Source organism: Mustelus asterias, chromosome 1, assembly GCF_964213995.1.
Source record: "Mustelus asterias chromosome 1, sMusAst1.hap1.1, whole genome shotgun sequence".
NCBI lineage: Eukaryota > Metazoa > Chordata > Chondrichthyes > Carcharhiniformes > Triakidae > Mustelus > Mustelus asterias.
The window spans coordinates 31,095,348-31,111,422 of NC_135801.1; the positions used below are offsets into that span (position 1 = coordinate 31,095,348).

Genomic DNA, 16,075 nt, shown 5'->3' on the forward strand with positions numbered 1-16,075 from the left:
ATCTGGGTGTACAGGTACACGTCACTGAAAATGGCAATGCAGGTGGAGAAGGTAATCAAGAAGGCATACCGCATGCTTGCCTTCATCGGCCAGGGTATTGAGTTTAAAAATTGGCAAGTCATGTTGCAGCTTTATAGAACCTTAGTTAGGCTGCACTTGGAATATAGTGTTCAATTCTGGTCGCCACACTACCAGAAGGATGTGAAGGCTTTGGAGAGGGTACAGAAAAGATTTACCAGAATGTTCCCTGGTATGGAGGGCATTAGCTAGGAGGAGAGGTTGGAGAAACTTGGTTTGTTCTCACTGGACTGGCGGAGGTTATGGGGAGACCTGATAGAAGTCTACAAGATTATGAGAGGCATGGACAGAGTGGATAGTCAGAAGCTTTTTCCCAGGATGGAAGAGTCAATTACTAGGGGGCATAGGTTTAAGGTGCGAGGGGCAAGGTTTAAAGGAGATGTACGAGGCAGATTTTTTTTTTTATACACAGAGTGGTGGGTGCCTGGAACTCGTTGCCGGGGGAGGTAGTGGAAGCAGATACGGTAGTGACTTTTAAGGGGTGTCTTGACAAGTACATGAATAGGATGGGAATAGAGGGATATGGTCCCCGGAAGGGTTGGGGGTTTTAGTTAAGTCGGGCAGCATGGTCGGTGCAGGCTTGGAGGGCCAAAGGGCATGTTCCTGTCCTGTAACTTTCTTTGTTCTTTGATTGAATTTTACATTTGGTTTGAGGGAGAGAGGAATGGGTCAAAGACTATGTATTAAAAAACTTAAATAAGGGCAAGTACGAGGGCATGAAAGCACAGCTGGCTAAAGTGAATTGGCAAATTAGGTTAAGGGATAGGCCAATAGAGATGCAGTGACAAACATTTAAGGGGTTATTTCAGAATAAACAGAACATATACATGCAATGAGGAAGAAACAGTCCAAGGGAGAAACGCACCACCTGTGGTTACCAAGAGATTAACAATAATATCAAACTTAAAGAAAAAACGTATAATTGTTCAAAGCTGCATTGTTGGAAGATTCGACAGAATACAAGAAACAGCAGAGAATGATTAAAAGATTAATAAGGAGAAAAAAAATTAGACTAGGAGGGAAAGCTAGCCAGAAATATAAAAATAGATAGCAAGAGTTTTTATAAATATTTTTGAAAAACGAGTTAGCAAAGTGCGCATTAGTGAGAGGGGCGAGAGTACGGGTAAGAGAGAGAGAGAGAGGGGCTAGAGTGTGGGTGAGAGAGGGGCGAGAGAGAGAGGGGTGAGCGTGCGGATGAGAGAGAGAGAGAGAGAGAGAGGGGGGCAAGAGTGTAGATGAGAGAGAGTGAGAGAGAAGAGAAAGGAATCAGTGTCTGATATGTGAATCAGATTTGCAGCATTACTCCATACATTAAAAATGACAAAAGGCAAGACTTTTAATAAGGTAACTTTTTAATTATTACCACATTACAATTCCTAAAGTAGGTACTGCTCAGGGTTAATGTTATGAGGTCATGGGAGGATGGCTTGTCCAGGGGCTGCGAGGGAGCCACATAACTGGATTTGGGACTATGTGCCACCTCCTAATTCCTCTCACCAACTTTTACAGATGCAGCATAGAAAAAATCCTTTCCGGATGTATCACAGCTTGGTAATGGCTCCTGCTCTGACCAAGGCTGCAAGAAACTGCAAAGGGTTGTGAACGTAGCACACTCCATCATGCAAACCAGCCTCTCATCTACTGACTCCGTCTACACTTCCCGCTGCCTCAGAAAAGCAGCCGGCATAATTAAAGACCTCATGCACCCCGGACATACTCTCTTCCACCTTCTTCCATCAGGAAAAAGATACAAGAGTCTGAGGACACATGCCAACCAATTCAAGAACAGTTTCTTCCCTACTGCCATCAGACATTTGAATGGGATGGAAGATTCAAGTTGTGAAGAGAGTTTGGATAGGCTTGGTTTATTTTTGTTGGAGCAGAGAAGTCGGAGGAGTGACCTGATTGAGGCGTACAAGATTATGAGGGGCATGGACAGAGTGGATAAGAAGCAGCTGTTCCCCTTAGTTGAAGGGCCAGTCATGAGGGGACATTGTTTCAAGGTGAGGGGCAGAGGGTTTAGGAGGGGGATGTGTAGAAAAATGTTTTTACCCTGAGGGTGGTGATGAGCTGGAATGTGCTGCCTGGGAGGGTGGTAGAGGGTTGCCTCACATCCTTTAAAAAAAATACCTGGATGCGCACTTGGAATGCCTTAACATTCAAGGTTCAGGGCCAAATGCTGGTAAATGGGATTAGGTGGAATGTCAGGTGTTTCTCGTTTGTGGTGCAGACTTGATGGGCTGAAGGACTTCTTCTGCACTGTGAGATTCATTTCAATATGCCACCCCAAGAAATATAGAATCCCTTCAGTGCAGGAGACCATTCAGCTCATCACGTCTGCACCAACGCTGACAGAGCATCTCACCCAGGCCCATCCCCCAATTTATCCCCACAATCCTGCACATTTACCATGGCTAATCCACTAAACCCAAGTTAAAATATGGTTTTGTGAAAGGCAAATCATGTTTAATCAGCTTAATAAAATTTTTTGAGGAAGTAGCATGCTGTGGATAAAGGAGAACTGGTGGATATACTGCATTGTAGATTTCCAGAAACCATTTCATAAAATGCCACAAAAGATTTTGCAAAAAATAAAGGCACATGGAAAAAGAGGCACAGTGACAGGCACAGTGCCAGGCACCCAATTTCGATTCTGGCCTTCATTTTTTTTCACTGAGCAAAAAATGTAATTAGTGGCAAGGTGAGTAATAGACACTTTCGTTCGACAAATTATCTCAATACTTATTCACACTGCATATCCACGTATACTTCAACCGTTTTATACATTTGTTGGCAAAATGGTGAGACAACATCTGGAGAATGCCTAGGCTCTTTGACCATTCTCTGTGCTATACTGCCTTGGTTGCTGCTAATGAATTATCTACTAAAATGGCATCTTGCACAAGTGAAATCACTAGACTTCAGCAATAATGATTGTTATGGCAAGCTCAACAATAATCACTCCATGATAGAAGGAAGCAAGCCCAACAAAAAAAAAACAAGCAGCTTCAAATGGGCAAGTTATACCAAAGAATAAACCGTATCTAAATGCACTCTAGATGAATAACTGTCTCATGCGCAGGCACTCAAATGAATCAAAGTATCACTCAACTGACGGTCAAAGACCTAGAAGCTGCACTATGAGGGGCTGAATATGATAAATTCAGGCCAGATTTCCAAACTTTGGCAATAGAGAAAAGAAAGCGTGGTTTAGCATTGAATGTCACATATCTGTTGAGTAAATATGCACAAGTACTTTTACCTAAAAAGGCATTTGTTACTCAAATTAGCATTTATATGGCTAAAATTGTGTTGTCGGTGCCACACTTGTGGTTAATCTGCAATTTCTATTAAACAGTCCTGCTTCAATTTCATGCCAGAAAAAAATCATCATAAAGAAAGAAAACTGCGAATAAAGAGAAATCCTGCTTGGGGAAATGGAGAGAAGAGGTAAACCAGTAAACTACATGATTGCAGTAAATTCAAAAAACACCCATAAATTCAAAAAACTCACCACACTAACTCTTTAATATTGACAGATGTACAGGTATTGACTACCAAGACGGCATATTCTATTAGTACATATCACAACAAAGGGCATGGAGCAAGTCTATACAGAATTTAAAAATCACAATGGAACACAAGTCTTGACATTGGCCTGAAGCATAGTAGATGCTGCTTTCTGAAACTCAACCCGACTCCAACAAAAGGGAGATTTGTCTTTTGAAAAAGATTACCCATGTCTTGCGTGTGTGTACCAAGCTAACCGATCTATCAGCAAGTGACTTATATAAGCTCTTTCTGAATGCAACTTACACAGAATGATGTATTTATTCTGAAGAGTTTAAGGTGCATGATTCAGGCAAAACAGAACATAATCTATGCTGCATCTCAGGAAAAAAATGCTTTAAATGCATTTTGGCAGGCTTTCATATATAGTAAATGATCTAAAGCACTGCATTTACTACTTGAAATCAGGTGTGAACCATTTTATTTTAATGTTATCCTATTAAGACTTGGATTAATGGAAAACAAATTGATGTCACTGAAGTAATAATATCAAAAACATCCAAAAAAGCCTAATTCTGAAATCTTATTCCTTGTTGCAATTATATGGAAAAATGTTGGTCATATGAAATTTTGCTTGATGTATAAAATATATAGATTGGTTACTTACAGAGGGACTACTGTCTGCAGCCTGGTTGGAAGAGATATGTTGAATTAGTGGTTGCTCCACTGATGCAGATTTTGGGTCCACTAAAGGAGTTGGGGACTGCATTGGATCTATGTTGGACGGCCGTCTACCATTAGAAAAAATATAGAATTGTCAGGCAATGAACCATTCAAATAGTGACCATTTAAACAGTTCTGTTTGATTGTCAATTGTACTGTTGCATTCTTTGCACTTTTTTTCAAAATTATACACAATTCATAAATCAATGTTTTACCTTCCAATGATTATTGGAAAAAATGACATCTGCCTTTCCATCCTTTCTTCTTGTACAGCAATAATAGATTCCAGATCAAGACAAGTCTGATGAGCCTATATTAGATACAAATAGCTATTTAGGATTGAGAGTTATTTATATTTCAATTCTGAAGTACAATTGTGTTACTCTTTCATACTTGTCAAACTTATTTTCCAAATTCAATCGAAAAATTCCTCCTTTACATCTCCAAGTAATTTTCTCAACAATACTTATTATATTGCACGTTAAGAAATTGGAACCCCGTGGAGTGTTTTTCTTTCCCCAGGGTCAGTGTTTCTGAATTGACTGTCAAAACGTCGGCTCCCACAAGAAATCAATTAAGGGATCTCAAGAGTACACAGAGGAAAGGAGCAGATACCGAAAGTGACAGGTCTCATTATTAAAAAAAGAATGATTCCCAATTGGTAGATTAGTTTTGTTGACAAGGGATTTTTATAATTATCATTGTTCCATTATGTATAGGCTTTGGCTTCTATCTCTACCCACAAGCTGTTGAAAATAAACTTTTTGGACTTGAGCAGCATTTAATCCTACTAATTTAGGGCTAAGTTAATTTTCAACACTACAATTTTTACCCTATAGCACATTGCTTATGTAGTTTATGGTAACAACTACAATTTATGTATGAAACATATATTTATATATTAATTTGTATTGGGATGCAGTTCAATTGTTACCTTGCATTTTCTAATGCTTATCTGTATTGAAATTGCTTTTCCAAAAATCTCAAACTGTAATCAAAGCTTTGATTCATTTAGACCAAATCAGGAGGGGCAATTACAGGTCACAAAATGCATCATATGGATAGCCCCAATTACAAATATCCCAGCTAGGTCAGAATTTATCTGAATTACATCAGGTCAACTGCAAGAATGCCATGCAAACGTTTAAAAAAAAACGATTATGCATATTTCATGCATTACACAAATAGAGGATATTTAATAACAGCAGGAAAAAAGAATGGCCACATCAGAAATAACTTTTTTACCTCGTGTGCATGTTCCACATAAGAATTTACTTCTTCACTTGGTCCATTCATTTTTGCTCCTTTGAGAGTGTGAGATTTCCCAGACTTCTCTATGATTCGAAGAAATTCTGATGTCTTATTAATCTTGGCCCCTGTTAACAAGTTATCAAAGTAGTAAAAAAAAATTCACATGCTAATAGTGTCAGCAGCTTATTGTGCACCATATTTAAGCACTTCAGACTCACCATCGTAAAAGCAGACTTCAACATCAGCTTGTGGATTATTCTCCATCAGCATGCATTTGGCATATTTCGTGTATAGTGTAATCTTCGGGGTTTTGGATCTCACCAAATGAACAAACTTAGATGCATATTGATATTTCTTCCAGTATTTTTCTGAAACCAAATTTGTAACAGTAATGGTAAGATATAAATGAAACACAAGGCCAATTATTCTACCTGCTAGTTTTTTTTTAAACCAAACTCAATACACTCGCTTTATAGAAGAGCACATCCAAAATAAAAGCCAAACACCCGCAGATGCTACAAATCTAAAACAGAAAATGCTGTAAACATTCAGCAAGTCAGGAATATCTGTGGAGCAAAACAGAGTTAATAGGCAGAATTTTAATTGCTAAGGGGAGGCAAGTTCATGCAAGGGGTTAAAGTGCTGAAATTTGGCATCAGGTTGGAAACATGATCCCACCCCATTGCTGGGGTTTCAGGTGAACAGGAATACCCTATTGAGCAATTGGATAAATAATTAAAATAACCAAATTTACATTTACTCATGATTTAACCCAATATTCGGTGTAGAACTCATCAGGGTTAACTTGGCCAGTGCGTAGATAACAAGGACACCTATGTCTGACTTCTTTTTATTGACTATAGCTCAGCCTTCAACACTATTATTCCCAAGAAATTCATCTCCAAACTCCATGGGCTGGGCCTCGGCACCTCCCTCTGCGACTGGATCCTGACTCAGACCACAATCAACAAGGATAGGCAACAACACTTCCTCCACGATAATCCTCAACACCGGTGCCCCACAAGGCTGTGTTCCCAGCCCGCTACTATACTCCTTGTACACCTATGACTGTGCAGCCAAACTCCCCTCCAATTAGATTTTCACGTTTGCTGACGACACCACCGTAGTGGGTCGGATCTCAAACAATGATGAGACAGAGTACAGGAATGAGATAGAGAATCTGGTGAACTGGTGTGGCAACAATAATCTCTCCCTTAATAACAGAACAAAGGAGATTGTCATCGACTTCAGGGAGCGTAAAGGAGAACATGCCCCTGTCTACATCAATGGGGACGAAGTAGAAAGGGTGGAGAGCTTCAAGTTTTGAGGTGTCCAGATCACCAACAACCTGTCCTAGTCCCCCCCCCATGCTGACACTATAGTTAAGAAAGCCCACCAACGCCTCTACTTTCTCAGAAGACTAAGGAAATTTGGCATGTCAGCTATGACTCTCACCAACTTTTACAGATGCACCATAGAAAGCATTCTTTCTGGTTGTATCACAGCTTGGTGTGGCTCCTGCTCTGCCCAAGACCACAAGGAACTACAAAAGGTCGTGAATGTAGCCCAATCCATCATGCAAACCAGCGTCCCATCCATTGACTCTGTCTACACTTCCCGCTGCCTCGGCAAAGCAGCCAGCATAATTAAGGACCCCACGCACCCTGAACATTCTCTCTTCCATCTTCTTCCTTCAGGAAAAAAAAAGTCTGAGGTCACGTACCAACTGACTCAACAACAGCTTCTTCCCTGCTGCTGTCAGACTTTTGAATGGACTTACCTTGCATTAAGTTGATCTTTCTCTACACCCAGCTATGACTGTAACACTACATTCTGCACTCTCTTGTTTCCTTTTCTATGAACGGTATGTTTTGTCTGTATAGCGCGCAAGAAACAATACTTTTCACAGTATGTTAATACATATGACAATAATAAAGCAAATCAAATCAGTGGGGAGTTCTTGTACAGTTAAACTCAGGCTGAGAAAGACTACAAAGTAGTCCTGTCTTGGGGCTGGTGCTAACACCACTTCGGAGAGTGTAAAAATAGTGCTCGACAGGTGTTTTCCAATTTCTTGGAAATTATTTCACCCGTTTTGGATTTCATTTATTTTGACCTGCGTTTCTTTGCAGTATGGGAGCAGCTTATGCAGCAATGCTTTGAAGCTCTGAGGAGATACAACAGGAGCAATGCCAGCAGCAGTTGCCTTCTCCTCAGGTGCTGACTGGTCCATATGATAGAGGGGATGGACACTAATGCAGATTGGAGGAGGAAAAGCCCCTCGGTGCCTTCAGGATGAGGATCCAGTCTTGTTGTGCGAGCACCAGAACCTCAGTAAGCACAGCTGTAAGCAAACGTCATTGCTAATACACGCAGCCTCCTGAAACAAGGCGATATTGCCAGTGGACCAAGTAGGCATGCATTATCAATGGCCATCAATTTGGCTCTTACTGGAGAGGCCTCCTTGCAGCTTGTCACCTCTCCTTGGAGTCATGTAGTCTCAACCCCTTGCAAGGTGAGAAAGAAGAGCATGCAAAAATGGATTTTGTGCAGAGGTGGAAGGAAAACATCTGTGGAAGATAACTGTAACACACGTTGGTGAGGTGACACAAACATTAATCTAACGCTGCAATCTTATGACCTCATCCCACCCGAGTTTCAGTGAGGTGGTAAAATCAGGCAGAAGGCGAAAAATTAGGTTCGCGCCTGGTTTTCCATCTCCCTGATGGGTGAAATTGGCTGATTTAAATATTAATGACATCATTTGAATGAGTCACTCACCGGCTGAGGTTCTCCCTGACGAGAATCACATATGACCCCACCAACAGGGACCAGATGCGATGGCCTTGCTGAGGTGCGGGGGTGGGGGTAATTGGAGGCAATTAAAGCCCCCTGGTGGTCAGGGGCAGGCAATTCTCAAAACCCAAGGTGGAATTCGCCCAAAAAAAAAATTCCAAGTGCCAAATTTGCGTAAAAACTGGAGTAATCCCACTGCCTTTTTTCCCCAGCTGGACTTTCAAAATGAATCTCCCACACTCCGTACATCAGATTGCCCCAGTGTGAATCACGATCAAAGCTGGAGACGGGGCCTATTCCCGCTAGAGAGGCTGGCAGCATAGCGCTGAGCGGGCCACTGCACATGCGCTGATCTGTTAGCACCGAGATCGGCACATGCGCAGTAGCACGCACTGCTGGCCTCCTGATTGCTGACCAGGTCGATCACTGGCCAGCCCCGAGATCCTGCATCGCTGGCCAAGCACCGACCCCCCCTCCATGGCCCCTTCACTTCAGCAGGGTTGGACTGCCAGCTCCTCGTTAGTGGGGAGCTGTTGTAAACCCCGCTGGGGTGAAACACTCCTGGCAGTGGGGGGGGGAGGCTAGCGGGCCTGGAGACCTCAGTCCCAGGCCCGCTAATCAGATTTAAATTCAAATTTAAATATTTTAATCACGTCCGTGCCGATTTCTGGCTGGAAATCTGGCGGCTGGAGACATGCGGAGGCCATGTTGCTCAGCGGGAAGCCCACTACACGGCCACCACTTAGGTCTCCTGGCCCACTGTGCTGCTGCAGGGAGAATCACCCCCCACCTAATTTAAGACTCTCTAGTAAATTTCCTATAGTAATCTAAGCTTAAAAATCAATCAATCATGCATTGAAAGACTGGCTTCCAAATGATCAAAAACTTGATCAGTTCAAGTGTGTATTTCTGATATTACTCCTTCCTAATCACTACCTTTGGGCGGCACGGTAGCACAGTGCTTAGCACTGCTGCTTCACAGTTCCAGGGTCCCGGGTTCGATTCCCGGCTCGGGTCACTGTCTGTGTGGAGTTTGCACATTCTCCTCGTGTCTGCGTGGGTTTCCTCCGGGTGCTCCGGTTTCCTCCCACAGTCCAAAGATGTGCGGGTTAGGTGATTGGCCAGGTTAAAAATTGCCCCTTAGAGTCCTGGGATGCGTAGGTTAGAGGGATTAGCGGGTAAATTAGCGGGTAAAAAAAAAGGGATTAGCGGGTAGGGCCTGGGTGGGATTGTGGTCGGTGCAGACTCGATGGGCCGAATGGCCTCCTTCTGCACTGTAGGGTTTCTATGATTCTACCTCACTTCAATGACTGGATTTTAAAATGGATGAAAACAAATTCTGCTCCTTTCAAAGGTATCATAAGAACTGGGAGCAGGAGGTGGTAATTTAGCCCCTCGGGCCTGATCTGCCATTTAATATGATCATGGCTGATCTCATCTCAACTTTCCTGCCTGCTCACCTTAGCCCTTCAAACCCTTACTAGCTAAAAATTTGTCCACCACTTCCTTAAATTTACTCAAAATCCCAGCATCCACCACATTCTGGGGTGGTGAATTCCACACACTCACGACCTTTGAAAGAAGTAATTTCTCCTCATTTGTTTTAAATCTGCTATCCCTAATCCTAAAACTATGACTGCTTGTTCTAAATTGCCCTACAAGAGGAAACATCCTCTCCACATTTACTTTGTCAATTCCCCTTACCATCTTGTATACCTCAATTAGATTTCCTCTCATTTTTCTAAACTCCAGGGAGTAAAAGCCTAAACTGCCCAATCTCTCTTCGCAAGTCAAACCCCTCATCTCTGGAATCAATCTATTGAATCTCCTCTGAACTGCTCCAGTGAAACTAGATCTCTCAAGGGGACCAAAACTGTACACAATCTCCCAAGTACAGTCTTACTAATGCTTTGTACAGGAGGAGCAACACTTCACTACTTTTATATTCTGTTCCTTTAGCAATAAATGCCAAGATTTCATTTGCCTTCCTTATTACCTGCTGCATCTGCATACTAGTTTTTTGTGATTCATGCACAAGAACACCCAGATCCCTCTGTGCCGAAGCACTACAAAGTTTCTGTCCATTTAGATAATACTTTGCCTTGCATTTTTCCTATCAAAATGGATAACCTCACACTTATCCACGTTAAACTCCATTTGTCACATTTTGCCCCATTCACTTATCCATATCCATTTGTAAATTTCTTATTTCATTTTTGCAACTTACTATCCACCTATTTTAGTGTCATCTCCAAATGTGGCTATGGCACCTACTATCCCTGCATCTAAATTATTATAGATTTCAACTAGCTGGGGCCCAAGGACCGAACCCTGTGGCACCCCACTAGTTACATCTTGCCAACCCAAGAAAGACCAATTTGTCCCAAATCTCTGCTTTCTGTTACTTAGCCAATCCTCTATCCAAGCTAATAAATTACCCCTAGTCCTATGTGAATTAACCTTGCGTATTAGTATTTTGTGTGGCACCTTATCAAATGCCTTCTGGAAGTCCAGATATACTACATCTACACGATCCCCATTATCCACCTTGTTAAGTCTTCGAAGAACTCAAGCAAATTAGTTAAACATGATTTAACCTTCAAAAAATCATGCTGACTCTGATGGATTGCATTTTGACCTTCTAAATGTCCTGTTATTACTTCCTTTATAATGGATTTTAACCATTTCCCAACAGCAGATGTTAACTAATTGAACTATGGTTTCCTGCATGTTGCCTCCCTCCTTTTTTGAAAAAGGGCATTATATCAATCCACCGGAACCACTGCCATATCCAGGGTATTTTGGAATATTGTAACCAATGGGTCCACCATTTCCAACGCAACCCTTAAGTTTATTTTATTAGTATCACAAGTAGGCTTACATTAACACTGCAATGAAGTTACTGTGAAAATTCCCTAGTCGCCACACTCTGGCACCTGTTCAGGTATACTGAGGGAGAATTTAGCAGGGCCAATGCATCTATCCAGCACGTCTTTCGGTCTATGGGTGGAAACTGGAGCATCCTAGGATGTAGGCCATCAGGCCCTCTTAGTTCCTTTCCCCCAATGATGACGATATTTCTATGTTCCTCCCTTTCTATAACATCTGTAATTTCTGTCACTATTGGGATAATACTGTTTCCTCTGCTGTGAAACCGGAGGCAAAATATTGATTTAGTGCCTCAGCCACTTTTGCATTCCTCACTATTAACTCCCCAGCCTCATCTTCCAGGGAACCAACATTTACCTTAGCTACTCTCTTCCTCTTTATATACTTATAAAAGCTTTTGCTGTCTGTTTTTATATTTTGCACTAGTTTTCTTTCATAATTTACCTTTGTTGTTTTTATTACTTTAGCAACCCTTTGCTGATCTTTAAAAGCTTCCCAATCTTCTAGTGTGCCACTGGCCTTTGCAATACAACATGCCTTCGCTTTTGTCTTTACGTTTTCTCCTTAACTCCCTTGCTTCGCCATTGAAGTCTTTCTCTCCTTTTACCATCTTTCCTCCTCTCTTAAATATGTTTTAGTTGTGAGGACTTGGATAGCTCCTTAAACATCTGCCACTGTTCATCAATTGTCCTACCTTGTAGTCTTCCTGCCCAGTCCACTGGGGCCAAATCTGTCCTCATGCCTATATAATTTCCTTTGTTTAAATCCAGAATACTAGTGTGGGACTCCAGTTTCTCGCCAGCAAACTGAATTTGGAGTTCTATCATGCTGTGATCACTCTTCCCTAGAGGATCTTCAACTATGAGATCATTAATTAAATCCTCCTCTTTACACAACACTAAATTTTAGTTCTCTTCACTACCTTGACTCTCAAACTTGTTACTTTGCCAATATAAATTAGAGAGACTAGAATAGAAACCAAAATAAAGCACTAAATTGTTACATTCTTATTTATCCTTCCTTTTAAGATTGATCATGAAAATCAATAATTTTAAAAGGAAACACATTAATTTGGACTATGACAGCACTAGCCAGGCATATTTAACAAGTCTGTTTATTGGATAACTGGAATGTGTGCTATTTATACATAATCTACACCAACATGATAAAAATACTCAATTAAATTATGCTGTAAATAATTTCTTGCTATCAAAGCTACATAACCTGGCCTTCTATAATTTTAAAAATATGTGAAAATGCAAGAAAACCTCAGCTTCAACATTGCCTATTAATAATGGATACCTGGCAAGTTGTCAAAATTGTAAACAAATACATCCTCTGGTGGAGATGGAGGTCTGTCATCCAGTGGGAAGCCTCTTCCCTCATTTGGGTGATATATATGGACCTGTAGAGAGTAATATCAAACACATGAAACACTGATTTTGTTGGCAACATCTAATGAAATGTGTCATAGCATTAGCTGTACATCAATGAAACCTGGAGTGAAATCGAGATATCATTGATAAAACAATGTACAAAATATCTTTCCTCTAGATTAAACCAACTTGAATATAGTTACTGGAATGTATTAGAATATGACACATAGAAACTATAAACTATTGGCAGAATTATCAAAACAACTCATGTGTTTAGAAGAAATCCTCCTATACCCACATATAGATAATCCAAGTCACTGAATCAAATTATCAACATTTCTTAAATAACCTACCGTGCTTCCATCAGAAGATATTCGAAGTACTTCTTTCACACGCTCTTGAGTTCCACTCCCTTTCAGAAGTTCCATACATACTTCTTCTGAGTCGAGAATACTCACCTGAACAACAAGTTTAATTATGTATAGCTGTACGTCAAAAATTGAGGTATTCAAAGATAGAATAATCTATTGTACAGGAACAAGACATTCAGACCAATTGGCCTGTGCAGGTGTTTATATGTCTTTTTAAAATAATCAATAATCAATTCAACAAAATCAAATGAACAGAGGCAAGTCTCTTCCCATTTTACCTATCCAATTTCCACTTATTAAGCATATCTTCCTTATTCTCATGTACTAATTTTGTTTCATTTTGACAGCATCAAAACTATTTGACTCAACCACTTCCTGTAGTGGATGCTTCACATTCTAACCTTGCATTAAATGAAGAATTATCTCCTTATTTCCATAGTAGATTTAGTAGTACTACATTGTATTTATGACCCCCAGTTTTGGATTTCCCAACAAGTTTACAACATGCTCCTCATCCCAGCCTTGTCCAGCCCATTTATAAAGTTCTCCAGGAGATCACTGCAGAGTAAAAAGCTCTGATCTGTTGAATCTTTCCAGATAGCTGTAGCCCCTCACTTCTGATAATAGTCCTCTCAGTTCGTAATAAATTATCCTAACATTACTTACAAATAGCTGACTACTTACAAATAGCTGACTGCTTACTTTAGGTATCCATGGCCTCAAAACCAAAGATCTTTCACCACCTCATATGCCCTTACCCTCATTCTCATGAAAGTGATGACCACCCAACTTTCTTCTCTGCCCCTATTCAAGTTAACTGGGAAGGTTTCCCCCCTCATTCATTTTCAAAACCAGTTGTTGTCCCTCTTGAAAAACCCTGCTCAACTTTTACGCCTTCAGAAATCAAAACCACATCACCAACCTCCCTGTCCTCTTCAAAACTCCTAAACATGTTTTTACCTACCAAATGTGTACTTGCTTGTAACTCATGTCTGAATCTCACCAAGCAGGTTTCTGCCCATGCCATAATATAAAATGTCTGAAACATACATACAAATGACATCCTTTCTGACTAAACTGCTTTACATCTCTAACCTTGCTATAGACTTCAACACAGTCATGATACAATTTTTGATCTACATTTTGCTGGAATCTGAAACAAAAACAGAAACTGATGGAAAAACTCAGCAGGTCTGGCAAACATGTGGAGAGAGAAAATAGAGCAAACATTTCGAATCCATATGACTCTTCTTCAGAGCTAAGAGGAGGAGGAATGTGATAGATTACATACTGTTTAAGAGTGGGTGTAGCAGCTGAAGCAGAGAAGGTCAGTGATTGGTGGAAGTTTGGAGAGATTGCAATCATGATGTATAGGTCACGAGACAGAGGAAGTGTTAATGGGAGGAAAAGGTGCTAGCAGTTGCATAGACATAAAATATCAGAATGTGCTAATGAGAAAATAAAGGTTAATTCTCAATGAAAGCAAAATTTAACAATGGGTGACAGATGGTCCAGTTAGCGGTGGGGAGGTTTGTGTTGGGACAAAAAATATTTGGGATATAAAAAAGTCACAATGGAAGAGAAAGGTCAGAGTATAAGGCTCTTGAACTATGAGGACTGTAATGTGCCTAATCAGAAAGTGAGGTGCTGCTCCTCCAGACTGCATTGGGCTTCACTGGAGCATTGCAGCAGGGCAAGGACAGACATGTGGGCATGAGAGGAAGATGCTGAGTTGAAATGACAAGAAACAGGAAGGTTGAGGTCATGCTTGCAGGTGTTCAGCAGTCACCCAATCTGCATTTAGTCTCCCCAGTGCTAAGGAGACCGCATTGGGAGCAAAGAATACAGTAGACCAAACTGAAGTACAAATGAAATGTTACTTCACCAGTAAGGAGGGTTTGGGGCCATGAATGGTGAGGAAGGAGGAGTTAAAGGAGCAGGTGCTGCACCTTCTGCAAATACAAGGGAAGGTACCATGGGAAAGCAATGAGGTGTTGGAGGAGTGGACCAGGGTGCCATGGAGGAAGCGGTCCCTGCAGAATGCTGATGGGATATGGGGAAAATCGGTTTCATGGTGGCATCATGCTGGAATTGGAGGAAGTGGCAGAAGATGATACGGCACTGGTGGGATGGGAAGTGAGGACAAGGGGGACCCTACCATGGCTTTTGGATGGAGGCAAAAGAATGTGAATCAAATCTGGTTGGAGTACCCTGTCAACCATGGGGCACAGTCCTTACGGGAAGCAGGATGTCAGGAGCTGTAGCTGAGGTAGCTACATGGGTCGATGGGCTTGTAATGAATATTGGTGATCAGTTTATCACCAGAAATGGATACAGAGGGAAAAGAGGTGCCAGAGGCGGACCATGTGAAGGTAAGAGAGGGGTGGAAATTGGAAGGAAAAGAAATTACAATTTTTTTCCAGATCCAGAGAAGAGCATGAAGTGGCACCAATACAGTCATCAATATAATAGAAAGAGAGTTGTGGGTGAAGGCCCGATTAGGATTGGAACAGGAAATGTTCTATGTAACCCACAAAAAGACAGGCATAAATGGGGCCCATGCAAATACCCATGGCCACACTTTCCATTTGCAGGAAGTGAGACGAATTAAAGGAGAAATTGTTAACTGATAGAATGAGTTCAGCCAGGTGGAGGGAGGAGAGTGGTAATGGACAGGGATTGCCTCCACTGTCCAGCTCACTGGGATTGCCTTCACTTATTTTGCTCTTACCTAATTAAGCATACCCAGAAAATCTCCAGTGATCAGTTCACTTCCCACCCTGTAAGGTTACCCGCGTCCATAGATGTGCCCCTCATATTTATCCTCCAAGCTTCCCCTGGGGACCACCCACAGATGTCAGCTTTCACTTCTTGATTGATGGAACTCAGCTCTACTTCTTCATCTCTCTCAACCCTCCAATACTCATCAGGTTCGCCGTCATCAATAAGCTGCAATTTCCTCCCATTAAACTTTGAGAAGACCCAGGCTACAAGGTTTGTATGGCAAAGATTCTGGTTTCTTCCTTAGCTACTGATGCAGATCAAACAAACCCGTTTGTGATCTTGGTGTCTTACACAAGC

General features: G+C 41.4%; 1 protein-coding gene across 2 annotated transcripts in view; it reads right to left on the reverse strand.

Moving 5' to 3' along the window:
• Positions 1–16,075, reverse strand: part of plk4 (polo-like kinase 4 (Drosophila)) — a 50,472-nt gene that overhangs the window by 5,802 nt on the left and 28,595 nt on the right. For both annotated transcript variants that reach the window (XM_078201539.1, XM_078201127.1), the window contains exons 8-13: positions 12,977–13,081; positions 12,550–12,652; positions 5,781–5,930; positions 5,557–5,687; positions 4,527–4,621; positions 4,256–4,379 (exon numbers count right to left, since the gene is read on the reverse strand). In XM_078201539.1, the coding sequence (XP_078057665.1) occupies positions 4,256–4,379; positions 4,527–4,621; positions 5,557–5,687; positions 5,781–5,930; positions 12,550–12,652; positions 12,977–13,081 (708 nt within the window). The remainder of the gene's footprint in view (positions 1–4,255; positions 4,380–4,526; positions 4,622–5,556; positions 5,688–5,780; positions 5,931–12,549; positions 12,653–12,976; positions 13,082–16,075) is intronic.